At 40.4% G+C, this 15,397-nt stretch overlaps 3 protein-coding genes and 1 long non-coding RNA gene across 10 annotated transcripts; 3 read left to right on the top strand and 1 right to left on the bottom strand.

The window, feature by feature from the left end:
- Window positions 1-2,122: 2,122 nt before the first annotated feature.
- Window positions 2,123-3,138, top strand: LOC109204280 (hepcidin). 4 transcript variants are annotated; one of them, XM_025911236.1, is made up of 3 exons: window positions 2,123-2,573; window positions 2,678-2,749; window positions 2,886-3,138. In XM_025911236.1, the coding sequence occupies exons 1-3, from the start codon at window positions 2,487-2,489 to the stop codon at window positions 2,979-2,981; spliced, it is 255 nt and encodes an 84-aa protein (XP_025767021.1). In that variant the 5' UTR covers window positions 2,123-2,486; the 3' UTR covers window positions 2,982-3,138. The 4 variants fall into 4 exon arrangements, with proteins under 4 accessions (XP_025767021.1, XP_019220637.1, XP_025767020.1 ...); XM_019365092.2 differs by having other exon boundaries at window positions 2,675-2,749; XM_025911235.1 differs by having other exon boundaries at window positions 2,672-2,749.
- A 281-nt stretch (window positions 3,139-3,419) lies between these two features.
- Window positions 3,420-6,542, top strand: LOC106098104 (uncharacterized). Of its 3 annotated transcripts, XM_025911233.1 has the most exons (4): window positions 3,849-4,045; window positions 4,893-4,937; window positions 5,030-5,484; window positions 5,641-6,542. In XM_025911233.1, exons 1-4 carry the CDS (start codon window positions 3,964-3,966, stop codon window positions 5,809-5,811), a joined length of 753 nt encoding a protein of 250 aa, XP_025767018.1. In that variant the 5' UTR covers window positions 3,849-3,963; the 3' UTR covers window positions 5,812-6,542. The 3 variants fall into 3 exon arrangements, with proteins under 3 accessions (XP_019220634.1, XP_025767018.1, XP_025767017.1); XM_019365089.2 differs by lacking the exon at window positions 3,849-4,045 and adding an exon at window positions 3,420-3,842 and having other exon boundaries at window positions 5,030-6,542; XM_025911232.1 differs by having other exon boundaries at window positions 5,030-6,542.
- Window positions 6,543-7,186: 644 nt separating this feature from the next.
- LOC109204281 (uncharacterized) lies at window positions 7,187-8,352 on the bottom strand. The gene is made up of 2 exons (XR_002063866.2): window positions 8,216-8,352; window positions 7,187-8,004 (listed from the first exon to the last, which is right to left on the bottom strand). It is a non-coding gene; the product is annotated as an uncharacterized LOC109204281 (long non-coding RNA).
- Window positions 8,353-8,868: 516 nt separating this feature from the next.
- LOC109204279 (uncharacterized) lies at window positions 8,869-11,707 on the top strand. Of its 2 annotated transcripts, XM_025911234.1 has the most exons (4): window positions 8,869-9,007; window positions 10,058-10,102; window positions 10,195-10,649; window positions 10,806-11,707. In XM_025911234.1, the coding sequence occupies exons 2-4, from the start codon at window positions 10,063-10,065 to the stop codon at window positions 10,974-10,976; spliced, it is 666 nt and encodes a 221-aa protein (XP_025767019.1). In that variant the 5' UTR covers window positions 8,869-9,007; window positions 10,058-10,062; the 3' UTR covers window positions 10,977-11,707. The 2 variants fall into 2 exon arrangements, with proteins under 2 accessions (XP_025767019.1, XP_019220632.1); XM_019365087.2 differs by having other exon boundaries at window positions 10,195-11,707.
- The last annotated feature ends 3,690 nt before the right edge of the window (window positions 11,708-15,397 follow it).

The raw sequence follows: 15,397 nt of genomic DNA, 5'->3' as shown, positions 1-15,397 counted from the left end.
TTTACATAAAAGGACATGAATTTATTAGTTTTCCAATGGCACACAGCTGAACCTGAAACGGCAAGAAATGTGTGTGTGTGTGCGCCTCTTTTTGCCTCTGTAACATTATCTTCTTTTACCTTGACATTATAGCTGAAAGTTCACCTCTATGGAATAAAATGTTCATTAGCCTCTAGAGGAGATCTTTGTAAGGCGTTTTTTAAAAGAAGACATTAATTAGCATTGTGGTTAGTTTATGGATTCAAAGTGTCAGGAGAATTATTCTAAAACACTTCTTCAGTTGAGAATCAGAGAGGAGAAACACAGTTTTTACTTGTATACAAGGGCAGCACAGAGCACCCGCAGTGAGAGTGAGGGCTCTGTGACACGCGCTCTGAGACTGCCCTGGTCTTTATTTATACATCAGTGGGTGTTTGTTCCTTACATTGGAATGTGGATGTTTAGGTGTGTGTGTGTGTGTGTGTGTGTGTGTGTGTGTGTGTGTGTGTGTGTGTGTGTGTGTGTGTGTGTGTGTGTGTGTGTGTGTCCATAAACGACTTCCCTAAACCTGCTGGTCTGGAAGTCCAACAGTTCATCTAAACAAAATGCACTTAGCCTAAAACAGACATAGATACGTTTATCCTACCATAAAACAATATGACAAGGTACGACCTCTCCCATGCTCCCAAAATGTGGGTTTGAATACCAGAACATCCTGGAATGCACACAAAGCCTACTAAAGATCACACATCCTATCACTACACAATCGATTATACACCTCTAAGCATATATGGTTAAATATTCCTAAGCATAAATGACAATCAACATTACAAAAACCTAACACACACTGTGAAAACACCTCCAAATGAATTCAGTGAAAGGTTGTCAAGATAAGGTCGTCTAAAACATTTATGAATGAACTTGTATAGAAAGTGTTTCGAGTAAACAGTATCTAACACTTCTACATTCTTTAAAAAAAAGTATGCTTGGTTTAACTTTAAAATAACCAATGAACCAGTCCATCAGCTCAAAGCTATTGTACATTACTGCATTTTTGTCATAATTAGTGGTAATATTGAATGATGATGAAATGCTCTGTACTCATATAATTACAAATATGGGAAAATATGCTCACCTTGCTTTTGCTATCAATGACTTGGCTCTATTAACAGGTTGTACCACATACTATATGGGCAAGAGTATGAGGCCACAACTCTTAACTGGCATCAGCACAAAAAGTGTACATCAGGAGCTTCATGTCACTGGTTTCCATTAATGTTTCATTCTTGTCAGACAGAAACAGAAACAAACAGCACATGTTGTAGTATAGTGTCACTGAAGTTTAATATAATAACATACTGTAGTTCCAAATGCTGCACTGTTCACTGTTACAGCAGGATCACCAGATGAAGAAACACTGTCAGACTTTAACAAATGCTAAGCAGTCAAATCATTTCAGGTATAACCGTCTATATTTAGTGGTTAATGTGAGAATCGCAGGTAGATATTCTCAGAATCTGCAGCACAATCCACAGACACCAGAATTGCAGCAGCCGCAGCAAAAGCGACATTTGATGCCACGCTTCTGTCTGTGGTCTGTGTGAAAGAGAAGAGCAGAGAGTTTATCTTCAGCAGTAAGTCACTTCATTCTCTCTATTTTTACGTAAAGCTGTGAGTGCAGAGTCTATTTTAAACATCTGCCTGCATTTGAGAGATCTCACAATAACTGTCTGAATTCATTTATTGAATTAAACACACCAGCCATGAGTCAGCTGATACCTCCTGATGTTCAGCAGCTGGACTGTCATTGTTCACAGCCTCTTGTAGCTCTTGCAGTTCTCGTATCTGTAGAGAAAGAAAACAGATCTTAGCATCTTCACAACAAATTCATGCAGAAGAAGCACATTACATGAATTTAAAAGAGTCTGTTACCTCAGCAAATGTGGCAGAGCTCTGCTGAATGCAAATACAGATGAGTGCAACGGCCACTGCAACTAACTGAACGCCTTCATCTTCAGGAGGTTTGAGTGGTTTAAGGTGGTCAGATCCTTTGACTCTCTCGTTGACTCTTGTCAGCTCCTTTGTGATGGTTGACTGAGGGAAAAGGTGCTGGTATTTATACTCATTTGCTCCACTGCTGCCTCGTCACTCAGAGTACAGAAACTACTGTCGGGAACACGCTTGCATCAATAGGACTGGGAAAACCCATATATTAAAACATCCGAAGAAAAGGTCAAAGTTCATGCCGACTGAGAAAAGTACAGATTTTCTCATTCCTCAGGAATTTCCCATTCCCAGAATTTCATAGCATAGGAAAATAAGGAATTTTGCAATGTTCCTGAAATCAGGTAGAGTAAGAGCTGTGAGTGACGAGGCAGCAGGGGCCCAAATCAGTATAAATATCAGCACTTCTGCACACATTTACCATCAGACAGAAGGACTCAGCTCACAACAATCATCCAGACCAGGAGAAAGAGTCAAACTTGAGCCTCTCAAAGCCTCCTAAGATGAAGACGTTCAGTGTTGCAGTTGCAGTGGCCGTCGTGCTCACATTCATCTGTGTTCAGCAGAGCTCTGCTGTCCCAGTCACTGAAGTAAGAACTTGACTTTAACCAAGTGTATTAGCTTACCAGCTGCAAATGTTTGTTTCAATGCTACAATGTGGTTTCTACTGCACTCAATTCATTAGCAGGAGCAGGAGCTGGAGGAGCCAATGAGCATGGACTATCCAGCAGCAGCACATGAGGAGGCATCAGTGGACTCATGGAAGGTAAGTAACACTAACTGAATGAATGTGGCCAAATTACTTCAGCTAAATGAAAGTGTTTGTTAGAGCAGGTGAAAATAAAGAGCAGTGATGCTGCTGCAGATGAACTCTGTGCTCATGTCTCTTGTGTTTCCCACAGATGCTGTATAACAGCAGACACAAGCGTGGCATCAAGTGTCGCTTTTGCTGTGGCTGCTGCACCCCCGGTATCTGTGGAGTTTGCTGCAGGTTCTGAGGATTCCTGCTCCAACAACCACTCAGTATTAACAAACTGTATGTCACAGACAATGTGTGAGATTATACTGTTTTAGTCACATTGTGTCCTCAGTTACTGCCTCAACTACATGCTTGTATTACACAGTTTATCACAATAAACTTTATGGTCATTTAGATATAATGTGCAGGTGGTTACATATGGTTAAAATGATTCAAATGCAGTAAGTATACACGTTTTTCATATAAATATAGTCCATAACTTGATTTGGTCTGTAGCCCACATAATTAAACACTTTAGTTACATAAAACATGTGAGTTTTGAGGTTATGTACTGTATAGCCTGTATAATAAATAAATATGTAGCCCAATAAGTAAAAAATCCAGAAAGCTACACAACATGGGGCGGTTCATTTACAAACACAGGTCTAACTTGAGTTTCACACAGTTTTTTGTTAGAAAATAATCAAATTGTTAAATGCTTAAAGTACACAAAATGTCAGAGATCTGCACTGTCATGAACAAAAATTTAAACCTAATTTTTCGTGATTTGTTGGATTAACCCTCTGAGGTCTGAATCCCAGGCTGTGCACATCAACATCACAGATTTGTACAAATAAAGTTTATAACAAAGACATGTTAAATATTAAGCACTGAAAACAGCTTGGTTGTTGTTGTTTGGAACGTCATTTAATGCATGTTGTTTGGTTGCCATAGTGATGCCTTGATGCTAAAATGACATCACAGCATTTAAACATGTTTTGGATGAAAACATCAGCATATGAAAACAGAACTGAAGAGACACTGCAACCAAAGCAGACGACTAGTGAAATTTCTACGTTTCCCTGAGGATTAACTGCTCTGCAATTTACCAAGAACTAAAGTAAGCTCAGATTTCAGTTTATAAACTTAAGATCATTTACTTAAATATAAAGCCTGATTTTCCTGCTGGCCAGGACAGTATTTATGTACTTTACATTGTGAGAAACTGAGGCTACGTCCACATGTACACGGCTATGTTTGAAGCTTTGTCTATGCATTTGGGCCTCTCGTCCACACCTAAACAGCATATTGAGTCACTGAAAGGTGAGATTTTTAAAAACTCCTGCCAGGGTGGAGATTTTTGAAAAGTACGTTTTTGTGTTTATGTGTGGACGAGGAAAACGGAGATTTACTCAGGCAATGTCAAAAGTGTGCGCCGTTTTTGACGTCACGCCGTGGCCACGTTATTGTTTACATCAGATCAATTTCTACAATGGCCGATGTAGACAAAATACTGTTGCTGTTAATCTTAGTATCTGCAGTTTTTACACGCTTACATATACACACACAGTTACTGTGCCTCCATTTAGAAAGACAGAGGCATCAGAGTGAGCATCAGACATGGCTTCTACATTCAACACAGACGCTCTCACAACCCAAATCCTGACGTCGGTTTCGAATAAATGTAATTTTAAAAAATTACATTTATGTATGCTATATGCATTTTGTCCATTCCAAAGTTGTGAGTCTATACCAGCCAAAATGCTGTCTTTAGTTATTAACATTTGCAATGATGAAGGCACTTGAAAGTAACACAAAATTAGCTGCCTTCCAGAAAAAGACAAGAACTTTTCAGAAGTACGTAAGGTTTTGTGAGGTTTTCCTCCCAAGCTTCTGGACTTCTGATTGGCCAGCATTTCTACACGGTTAGGATTTGGCATGTTCTTGACAGCGTTTGACTTTGTTTTTAGGGTTTACATGTGGAAGGAGATATTTTTTCAAAACTGCACATGTGGACGGGATTTTTGTTTTGTAAACGAAAAAGGAAAACTCCTGTTTTCAAAAATGCCCGTACGTGTGGACGTAGCCTAAAGTTATCACAAAAAAAGCACATTCGCTGAACATTCTGAGTTGAGGTTTAGTGATCATTGTTGTTTTGTGTTCCTTGTAGTCAAAATGAATGGAAGAGGAGATGAATCACAAAATAACCGTAATGGTAAGCACATGTACTCAGTCTTGAAATTGATGAAAAACTGATTTTCAGCAGATATTTATGAATGCTAATTAAAAGATAAAATGATCTTGCAGGCCGACAGGTTAACCCAGAAAATCTTCCAAGTGGAGATCAGGAACCAGCTTATGAACCAGTTTATGAACCAGTTTATGAACCTATTGGTGGATTCTGGGGTTTACTGAACAGTCTTTATCATGCTCTCTATAATATAATTTTTTGGAGGCTGATGGAGCTGTTAGATGAATTAGAGGAACAATATGATGTCTTTCACATTGACAATGTCAATGACGGCAATGTTAACAATGTAAACATTGCCGACATTGAAAATGATGATTCTGATGAGGCATTTGAAGACTGTGAGGATGTTCACCAGTACATCCCAGAAGAGGATCCTCAGCCAGGTGTATCCAGGAGGAGGCCTAGAGAGATGGATGAAGAAGATGTGGAACCAAACAAAAGATTCAGATGGAGCGAGGAGTTTTCTGATGATGACTCTGACTTCATCTCTGCCTGCGACACTGATAGCGAGGGCTGTCCTCATGCTGGTAATATTGCTGATGAGGACATCAATCAGCAGGTACCAGAAGAAGAACAGCTGCCTGTTGGATCCACGAAAAGGTCCAGAAAGGAAGATGGAGATGAAGAAGAGCCTAATAGCAAAAAGTCCAGGCTTGCAAACTCCGAGAGCAGTAGTGATGAACTTTTTGAAGACGCACATGAAGAGCTTGACAACCATGAAACTGGAGGCTCGAGGAAGCGGTCCCGAGAGGATTTTGAGGAAGAAGAGGAAAACTCGCGTGTTTGCAAATTTCGGAGGTGTTCAGATGAGTCCACCAGCACCAGTGATGACAACTAACGCTATTTCGACGGCGTTTTCAGTATCCTTTTAATAGGCTGATAGCTTTCTCATGTGACCCTGAATCCTCCTTGCAGGCTGCAATAAGCTGGGCATACACTGTGCGATTTCTTCAGTCGCGTTATTCAGCTCCTGCTCAAACTGTCCGATTGACTGGCAGGGGCTAGAAGTTCGTAGGTCACGATGCAGGGTCTCACACTATACGGCCCGATGCTCTGTGCGACCCGAGTGCTCACACTGTGCGTCCATAGCATGAAGGTTAAAACACAAAATCTTACACTATTTTCACGGTTGTTGCGGTCGCGATAATTTTGTGAGGTCACGTCGAAAAGGCTCGGATGACCTTGCCAAAGTTCTACAAGTCGTGCCTCCATCGCTTGTGTCCGGATCACACGCCGCACTGCCGTGCTGTTCCGTCTTTTCGCTTTTATTTCTGTGTTTGCGCATGCGCAGTGTGAGACGCTGCGTTGACACCCTCACGATGGCCGACAGGATTTCAAACAGGTTTGATTTCTTTACGACCAAACGCTTGATGATCGGGAGCTGGTCGTGAGGTGTTAATCGCTTCTCGTTACCCCATGTATACGATGCACGACACGTGATTAAGGCCAAACTCGGGCCGATCCCCAAAACGGTCGCACGACTGAAAAATCGGCTCAAAATGGGCCAAAAATCGCACAGTGTACGCCCAGCATTAGGCTGCCGGGGGATTCCCATCATGCACTGGGTGTTTCTTCTTCACCCTCTATGTGTTAATAGACCTCTCTGTGCTGAATCGTACTTGTTTTTAACCTCTGTCTCTCTTCCACAGCATGTTTTTATCCTGTTTTCCTTGCCCTCCCCAACCGGTCGCAGCAGATGGCCGCCCCTCCCTGAGCCTGGTTCTGCTGGAGGTTTCTTCCTGTTAAAAGGGAGTTTTTCCTTCCCACTGTCGCCAAAGTGCTTGCTCATAGGGGGTCGTATGATTGTTGGGTTTTTCTTTGTAAGTATACCTTACAATATAAAGCGCCTTGAGGAGACTGTTGCTGTGATTTGGCGCTCTATAAATAAAATTGAATTGAATTGAAAATTGAATGGATGTCACTGTGTAGAGATATTCCCTCCATAGAAGGCTTAGACCCAAATGCAGATTCAATGCACATGGTTAAACTATTTATAAGACTTTGTTTAAAGAGAGGGAATGGAGAACGTGGCTAGAGCTAGGAGTGTCAGCAGAGAGCAGGAACCAGAGGAAAAGCTATCAAGAGACTGATCACCTGGGTCGTGATGGGAACAATCCAACGGGAATTCTTCATCCATCAGTCAGCGTAATACCTAAAACTTTATTCAGATGTAAATATATTATATTTTTAAATAAAGATCATTGAAGAATATGAAAAAAAATCATCAGTGTTTTTAATGACACTGCATTTCATTCATGTGTCTCTATTGGACAGTGTTGTAGAAGTATAAAATCCAGAAAGCTACACAACATGGGGCGGTTCATTTACAAACACAGGTCTAACTTGAGTTTCACACAGTTTTTTGTTAGAAAATAATCAAATTGTTAAATGCTTATGTAACACCCGTCCCACGTTCTATTGAGAGGGGCCCTGGGTTCCTGTTGTTACTTTCCTACTGATACTCCCTTTTTAATGCTTATGGTACAAAATATGCAATAAAACTACACTATATGGAAATAAATCACACACAAACAAGTCAATTATAAAGTTAACTCCACTTTAGTGAATGATTAATTAATAACACAAAAGAAAATAAGTAAAATCAATAAAGTTTGTTAAACAATGGTATGGTATCTACTTCAACAGAAACAAAATCATCAAATAATATTGTGGGCCCACACGCACTCTCACCAACACACACACACACACACACACACCTCAAGTGCTACAGTCTTTCTGCTAGCAAACCCCTCGTTGCAGGCCTGAGTCGTGGCTCGGGTGCGTTGGGACCTAAAACAATATGGTCGCTTCACTTGTTGCCAAGCAGTAAAATAAAAAGCACGTGCAAACAGTACTCACACCTCCAGGCAGTTCAAGGGGATAGCAGGGGAAACTGGGTCAAGGCTACCAGCAGGCCGCGGCAGCAGCACTCAGTCGTCCTCTCCACGTCCTCTCCACGTGAACACATAACTTCAGCACACCAGTAGAAGGGACCTCTCTGACACGCCAGCAAGACGTCCGTCTCCTCCTACTGAATCACACAAACCCCGCTAAATGCCAATTCACATGAGATAACATTCAATCTTAGCATTAGCTTAATTAATAAAACAGAGCAGAACAAGAGCTTAGCGAATATGCTAGCGGCTATGTTAGCAGTTGTGCTAGCGGCTAATCGCGGTTAGCAGTTAGTCCATTTTACACAATAACATATGGTACAAGTGTCAGACAAAATTCACATTTACCTCACAGTAGGGTACAACAGCTTTTCACTCCAGTTAACTATCCGTCAATCCGAAAATATGTCTGTCGCCCTTCTATGAACTCTGCGTTCACTCGACACTGTTCAGCTCTCGTCTCTCTCGCTTCCTGCAGAGTGCACAGCTCCCCACCCACCCCCTCTACCTGAGACTACTTCAGGGTTCACTGGAGCTGTAGTACATATCAATACCATATCAAAAATAATGACATAAACCTCAAAATACAAATAAAAAGGTGTGTGTCAGTTAAATGCACAATCACATACCTTACAGGCATTTGTATACACATTATTGAACACAGTGAACATTTGCATTTAACTATCAATATAAATGAACTATTTAAATAAATTACCTATTTATATAGCCAGGGCTACACTTAAAGTACACAAAATGTCAGAAATCTGCACTGTCATGAACAAAAATTTAAACCTAATTTTTCGTGATTTGTTGGATTAACCCTCTGAGGTCTGAATCCCAGGCTGTGCACATCAACATCACAGATTTGTACAAATAAAGTTTATAACAAAGACATGTTAAATATTAAGCACTGAAAACAGCTTGGTTGTTGTTGTTTGGAACGTCATTTAATGCATGTTGTTTGGTTGCCATAGTGATGCCTTGATGCTAAAATGACATCACAGCATTTAAACATGTTTTGGATGAAAACATCAGCATATGAAAACAGAACTGAAGAGACACTGCAACCAAAGCAGACGACTAGTGAAATTTCTACGTTTCCCTGAGGATTAACTGCTCTGCAATTTACCAAGAACTAAAGTAAGCTCAGATTTCAGTTTATAAACTTAAGATCATTTACTTAAATATAAAGCCTGATTTTCCTGCTGGCCAGGACAGTATTTATGTACTTTACATTGTGAGAAACTGAGGCTACGTCCACATGTACACGGCTATGTTTGAAGCTTTGTCTATGCATTTGGGCCTCTCGTCCACACCTAAACAGCATATTGAGTCACTGAAAGGTGAGATTTTTAAAAACTCCTGCCAGGGTGGAGATTTTTGAAAAGTACGTTTTTGTGTTTATGTGTGGACGAGGAAAACAGAGATTTACTCAGGCAATGTCAAAAGTGTGCGCCGTTTTTGACGTCACGCCGTGGCCACGTTATTGTTTACATCAGATCAATTTCTACAATGGCCGATGTAGACAAAATACTGTTGCTGTTAATCTTAGTATCTGCAGTTTTTACACGCTTACATATACACACACAGTTACTGTGCCTCCATTTAGAAAGACAGAGGCATCAGAGTGAGCATCAGACATGGCTTCTACATTCAACACAGACGCTCTCACAACCCAAATCCTGACGTCGGTTTCGAATAAATGTAATTTTAAAAAATTACATTTATGTATGCTATATGCATTTTGTCCATTCCAAAGTTGTGAGTCTATACCAGCCAAAATGCTGTCTTTAGTTATTAACATTTGCAATGATGAAGGCACTTGAAAGTAACACAAAATTAGCTGCCTTCCAGAAAAAGACAAGAACTTTTCAGAAGTACGTAAGGTTTTGTGAGGTTTTCCTCCCAAGCTTCTGGACTTCTGATTGGCCAGCATTTCTACACGGTTAGGATTTGGCATGTTCTTGACAGCGTTTGACTTTGTTTTTAGGGTTTACATGTGGAAGGAGATATTTTTTCAAAACTGCACATGTGGACGGGATTTTTGTTTTGTAAACGAAAAAGGAAAACTCCTGTTTTCAAAAATGCCCGTACGTGTGGACGTAGCCTAAAGTTATCACAAAAAAAGCACATTCGCTGAACATTCTGAGTTGAGGTTTAGTGATCATTGTTGTTGTGTGTTCCTTGTAGTCAAAATGAATGGAAGAGGAGATGAATCACAAAATAACCGTAATGGTAAGCACATGTACTCAGTCTTGAAATTGATGAAAAACTGATTTTCAGCAGATATTTATGAATGCTAATTAAAAGATAAAATGATCTTGCAGGCCGACAGGTTAACCCAGAAAATCTTCCAAGTGGAGATCAGGAACCAGCTTATGAACCAGTTTATGAACCAGTTTATGAACCTATTGGTGGATTCTGGGGTTTACTGAACAGTCTTTATCATGCTCTCTATAATATAATTTTTTGGAGGCTGATGGAGCTGTTAGATGAATTAGAGGAACAATATGATGTCTTTCACATTGACAATGTCAATGACGGCAATGTTAACAATGTAAACATTGCCGACATTGAAAATGATGATTCTGATGAGGCATTTGAAGACTGTGAGGATGTTCACCAGTACATCCCAGAAGAGGATCCTCAGCCAGGTGTATCCAGGAGGAGGCCTAGAGAGATGGATGAAGAAGATGTGGAACCAAACAAAAGATTCAGATGGAGCGAGGAGTTTTCTGATGATGACTCTGACTTCATCTCTGCCTGCGACACTGATAGCGAGGGCTGTCCTCATGCTGGTAATATTGCTGATGAGGACATCAATCAGCAGGTACCAGAAGAAGAACAGCTGCCTGTTGGATCCACGAAAAGGTCCAGAAAGGAAGATGGAGATGAAGAAGAGCCTAATAGCAAAAAGTCCAGGCTTGCAAACTCCGAGAGCAGTAGTGATGAACTTTTTGAAGACGCACATGAAGAGCTTGACAACCATGAAACTGGAGGCTCGAGGAAGCGGTCCCGAGAGGATTTTGAGGAAGAAGAGGAAAACTCGCGTGTTTGCAAATTTCGGAGGTGTTCAGATGAGTCCACCAGCACCAGTGATGACAACTAACGCTATTTCGACGGCGTTTTCAGTATCCTTTTAATAGGCTGATAGCTTTCTCATGTGACCCTGAATCCTCCTTGCAGGCTGCAATAAGCTGGGCATACACTGTGCGATTTCTTCAGTCGCGTTATTCAGCTCCTGCTCAAACTGTCCGATTGACTGGCAGGGGCTAGAAGTTCGTAGGTCACGATGCAGGGTCTCACACTATACGGCCCGATGCTCTGTGCGACCCGAGTGCTCACACTGTGCGTCCATAGCATGAAGGTTAAAACACAAAATCTTACACTATTTTCACGGTTGTTGCGGTCGCGATAATTTTGTGAGGTCACGTCGAAAAGGCTCGGATGACCTTGCCAAAGTTCTACAAGTCGTGCCTCCATCGCTTGTGTCCGGATCACACGCCGCACTGCCGTGCTGTTCCGTCTTTTCGCTTTTATTTCTGTGTTTGCGCATGCGCAGTGTGAGACGCTGCGTTGACACCCTCACGATGGCCGACAGGATTTCAAACAGGTTTGATTTCTTTACGACCAAACGCTTGATGATCGGGAGCTGGTCGTGAGGTGTTAATCGCTTCTCGTTACCCCATGTATACGATGCACGACACGTGATTAAGGCCAAACTCGGGCCGATCCCCAAAACGGTCGCACGACTGAAAAATCGGCTCAAAATGGGCCAAAAATCGCACAGTGTACGCCCAGCATTAGGCTGCCGGGGGATTCCCATCATGCACTGGGTGTTTCTTCTTCACCCTCTATGTGTTAATAGACCTCTCTGTGCTGAATCGTACTTGTTTTTAACCTCTGTCTCTCTTCCACAGCATGTTTTTATCCTGTTTTCCTTGCCCCTCCCCAACCGGTCGCAGCAGATGGCCGCCCTCCCTGAGCCTGGTTCTGCTGGAGGTTTCTTCCTGTTAAAAGGGAGTTTTTCCTTCCCACTGTCGCCAAAGTGCTTGCTCATAGGGGGTCATATGATTGTTGGGTTTTTCTTTGTAAGTATACCTTACAATATAAAGCGCCTTGAGGAGACTGTTGCTGTGATTTGGCGCTCTATAAATAAAATTGAATTGAATTGAAAATTGAATGGATGTCACTGTGTAGAGATATTCCCTCCATAGAAGGCTTAGACCCAAATGCAGATTCAATGCACATGGTTAAACTATTTATAAGACTTTGTTTAAAGAGAGGGAATGGAGAACGTGGCTAGAGCTAGGAGTGTCAGCAGAGAGCAGGAACCAGAGGAAAAGCTATCAAGAGACTGACCACCTGGGTCGTGATGGGAACAATCCAACGGGAATTCTTCATCCATCAGTCAGCGTAATGCCTAAAGCTTTATTCAGATGTAAATATATTACATTTTTAAATAAAGATCATTGAAGAATATGAAAAAAATCATCAGTGTTTTTAATGACACTGCATTTCATTCATGTGTCTCTATTGGACAGTGTTGTAGAAGTATAAAATCCAGAAAGCTACACAACATGGGGCGGTTCATTTACAAACACAGGTCTAACTTGAGTTTCACACAGTTTTTTTTTAGAAAATATCAAATCATTAAATGCTTATGTAACACCCGTCCCACGTTCTATTGAGAGGGGCCCTGGGTTCCTGTTGTTACTTTCCTACTGATACTCCCTTTTTAATGCTTATGGTACAAAATATGCAATAAAACTACACTATATGTGGGTGTTTGTTCCTTACATTGGAATGTGGATGTTTAGGTGTGTGTATGTGTGTCCATAAACGACTTCCCTAAACCTGCTGGTCTGGAAGTCCAACAGTTCATCTAAACAAAATGCACTTAGCCTAAAACCTAAAACAGACATAGATACGTTTATCCTACCATAAAACAATAAGACAAGGTACGACCTCTCCCATGCTCCCAAAATGTGGGTTTGAATACCAGAACACCCTGGAATGCACACAAAGCCTACTAAAGATCACACATCCTATCACTACACAATCGATTATACACCTCTAAGCATATATGGAAACTTATATCATTAAAAGATTATACTGCCTACTAAGTACAATTTTCCATTGACACAAAGTCAATAAATTTTTAAACAAGATATTAAAATTAAGACAGCAAAGGGAGAGATATTACATTTTGCTTTCTGCAGATTCTTTTTCCTGGCACTCGAGTTAATCATAAAGTAACTTGAGAGCTCAGAGCTTTCATCAGAGATTTGGGAGTGCCAGTGGTGACTAACGAAAGCCACTAGTTTGCCAATGACAGCATATTAAACTGTTCTTCTCTCACTGCTCTTAACTCCAGCCTCCATCCTTCTATACTCCATTTATCCACCAGATGCCCTCAGATTTGCTTCCAGATCCAGTCACCTGGCTTTGTCCCCTCCTTACTCGCCGTAAAGGCTGATCTTCAGCTTTACCACGCACCTGTTTCCAATTCAGTCATCGTCTCCTCTATATAAACCAGCCAGATTTGCCAGATTGTTGTCCCTCATGTCCTTGCATCTGCCTTTATTAAATGTGCTATTGAAGTCACTTTGATTCATCCTACTGCTTCTTTGTTTGTCTGACTTTCAAGTATTTTCTTTCACCTATGAGACTAATATACGCACAGGATCAGAGAGTACTTATACATTTCTGCTTAAGATAAAACAGTGTCTTCTTATTTAAGCTCTTGAGAATCTTAGGCGATGGCCGGTGTCAATTTGGGAGCCAAGGCAGGAAAACAATACAGTGGCTCAATGCACTTGAGTTGGAAGTTAGGATTTAAGATACTTAGAAACAGCCGACTACAAAAATGCAAACTCATCTGTGAAAAAGAAGTGGATAGCAGGGGGCGCCTAGCAACAATCAGGGCTTGCAGTTTACTCAACTATATTTCCACCTCACTGGTGAGGACGTGTTGTGATTTGGCCGTATTGTAAAAGAAGAAGCATTAACTAAATAAACTCATACCTGTCAAATGTCTGGTAGGAGATTTCTTGGTGACCAGTGACACACAGCACAAACATGATACTTTTTATTGTTTTTATTGGATGGTAAGATTATTGCTCTGAGTGGGATTTATTTTCTGTACACTTTGAATAGACAATTTATGCAAAGGGCAACTGAAGTTGATGGCAATATCACTCGCTTCGCTGCTATTTGATCTACAAAAACTAGCACAGATGTTTTTTGATTAATAACCTTTATTATAATGAGTGTCACTTCACAAAATGTTCGCCTTGATGCTAGAATATGAAGGGATCATTGAAGATACTGGTCACGTGATGAGCCAATGTGGTGGGATAACAAAAATTGCCCCTCGGCAATCCATCCTCATAGAAAAGAAATTCAAATTCCCAGTTTGCTTCTGTTTACTGTTAGGCTTAGCAATTTCATTAAAGCTAAGAGGAGCCATTTCTCTTATTTGAACTGATTTTCAAAGCAATAAAAAAATGTCCCTTGGGTGATTTTTATTTCAGCTGCACACCTGTGGATACACTTGGTGTTTCAAAGGGGATTAAATTACTGTTTTTATATTGATATTTTGCATATTTGTAAATAGAACTGCTTTGAAAAAGCTACATATTTACAGTAGAAAACATCATTGCAAAACAAAAAACCCAAAACACTCTGATCATTGGGTTCACTGGGTGGATTTGATGCCAGGAATTGCACTCCATATTGTGTAATCTAAAAAACAAACTGAAGGGATCTGAACTGTGGGTCTGCTACATGGTTTCATTCTTTTGGCACTTTGGGTTATACACAGTGATAATCAAGAAGGTGAGAGTTGGTTTGGGGTATAAATGAGGCTTAAGAAAATGCTACTTTTATAAATAAAGCCTCAGTGTGACAGAAGAATTCACTTTATGAATAAACACAGTGAAATTTCATATGTGTGAGCAAGTGTTGTTTATGGAATAAGACGACTCCACCAAGGAAATGCCAGAGTTTAATGTGACTCTATAATACAAGCAGCACTGCATAAGACACAATCAGAAGCCTGGATATATTTCAGAATACAATCCAGATATCAATATACTTAAAAGAGAGTGATAATTGTTTTGTCAGATTTTGATTTTATATCACAGCTGATTTAATACAGGAATCAGAGTCAAAAAGCAAACCACACTAAACAAAATGCACTAAAAGTTGTACAAATGGGTGTCTCTCCAGAAACTGACATTTATTGCATTTCCTCACAAAATGGTATGTGCATACATTTGGTTTTACCATGCTGTTTTTAATTCCATTTTTATTTATTAGAAAAAATATCTTACATTTTTTCTGAGCATGGAGTAAATGAATTTTGAAAACAAAGAAAGAAAGTTTAATCTATAAATCTACATTTCAAAATGAAAATTAAACATGTAAGAAAATAGCCATCACATTACAGTTACAGTATATTCATTGTACTCGTGAAACAGTAAATACCACAGAGAACACAGTGATAAAAATTCTCATAGAATCTAG

Source organism: Oreochromis niloticus, linkage group LG11, assembly GCF_001858045.2.
Source record: "Oreochromis niloticus isolate F11D_XX linkage group LG11, O_niloticus_UMD_NMBU, whole genome shotgun sequence".
Taxonomy (NCBI): Eukaryota; Metazoa; Chordata; class Actinopteri; order Cichliformes; family Cichlidae; genus Oreochromis; species Oreochromis niloticus.
Note: the sequence above shows the minus strand (reverse complement) of the source record. Positions and strands in the feature narration are given on the sequence as shown.

Excerpts from the sequence above, each read along its gene's own strand:
- LOC109204280 (XM_019365091.2), top strand. The coding sequence starts at position 2,487 with ATGAAGACGTTCAGTGTTGCAGTTGCAGTGGCCGTCGTGCTCACATTC. Across the intron at positions 2,574-2,668 it reads CTGCTGTCCCAGTCACTGAA|CAGGAGCAGGAGCTGGAGGA; the intron begins GTAAGAACTTGA and ends TCAATTCATTAG. Across the intron at positions 2,750-2,885 it reads CATCAGTGGACTCATGGAAG|ATGCTGTATAACAGCAGACA; the intron begins GTAAGTAACACT and ends TGTTTCCCACAG.
- LOC106098104 (XM_025911232.1), top strand. The coding sequence starts at position 3,964 with ATGTACACGGCTATGTTTGAAGCTTTGTCTATGCATTTGGGCCTCTCG. Across the intron at positions 4,046-4,892 it reads GCATATTGAGTCACTGAAAG|TCAAAATGAATGGAAGAGGA; the intron begins GTGAGATTTTTA and ends TGTTCCTTGTAG. Across the intron at positions 4,938-5,029 it reads ATCACAAAATAACCGTAATG|GCCGACAGGTTAACCCAGAA; the intron begins GTAAGCACATGT and ends ATGATCTTGCAG.
- LOC109204279 (XM_019365087.2), top strand. The coding sequence starts at position 10,063 with ATGAATGGAAGAGGAGATGAATCACAAAATAACCGTAATG. Across the intron at positions 10,103-10,194 it reads ATCACAAAATAACCGTAATG|GCCGACAGGTTAACCCAGAA; the intron begins GTAAGCACATGT and ends ATGATCTTGCAG.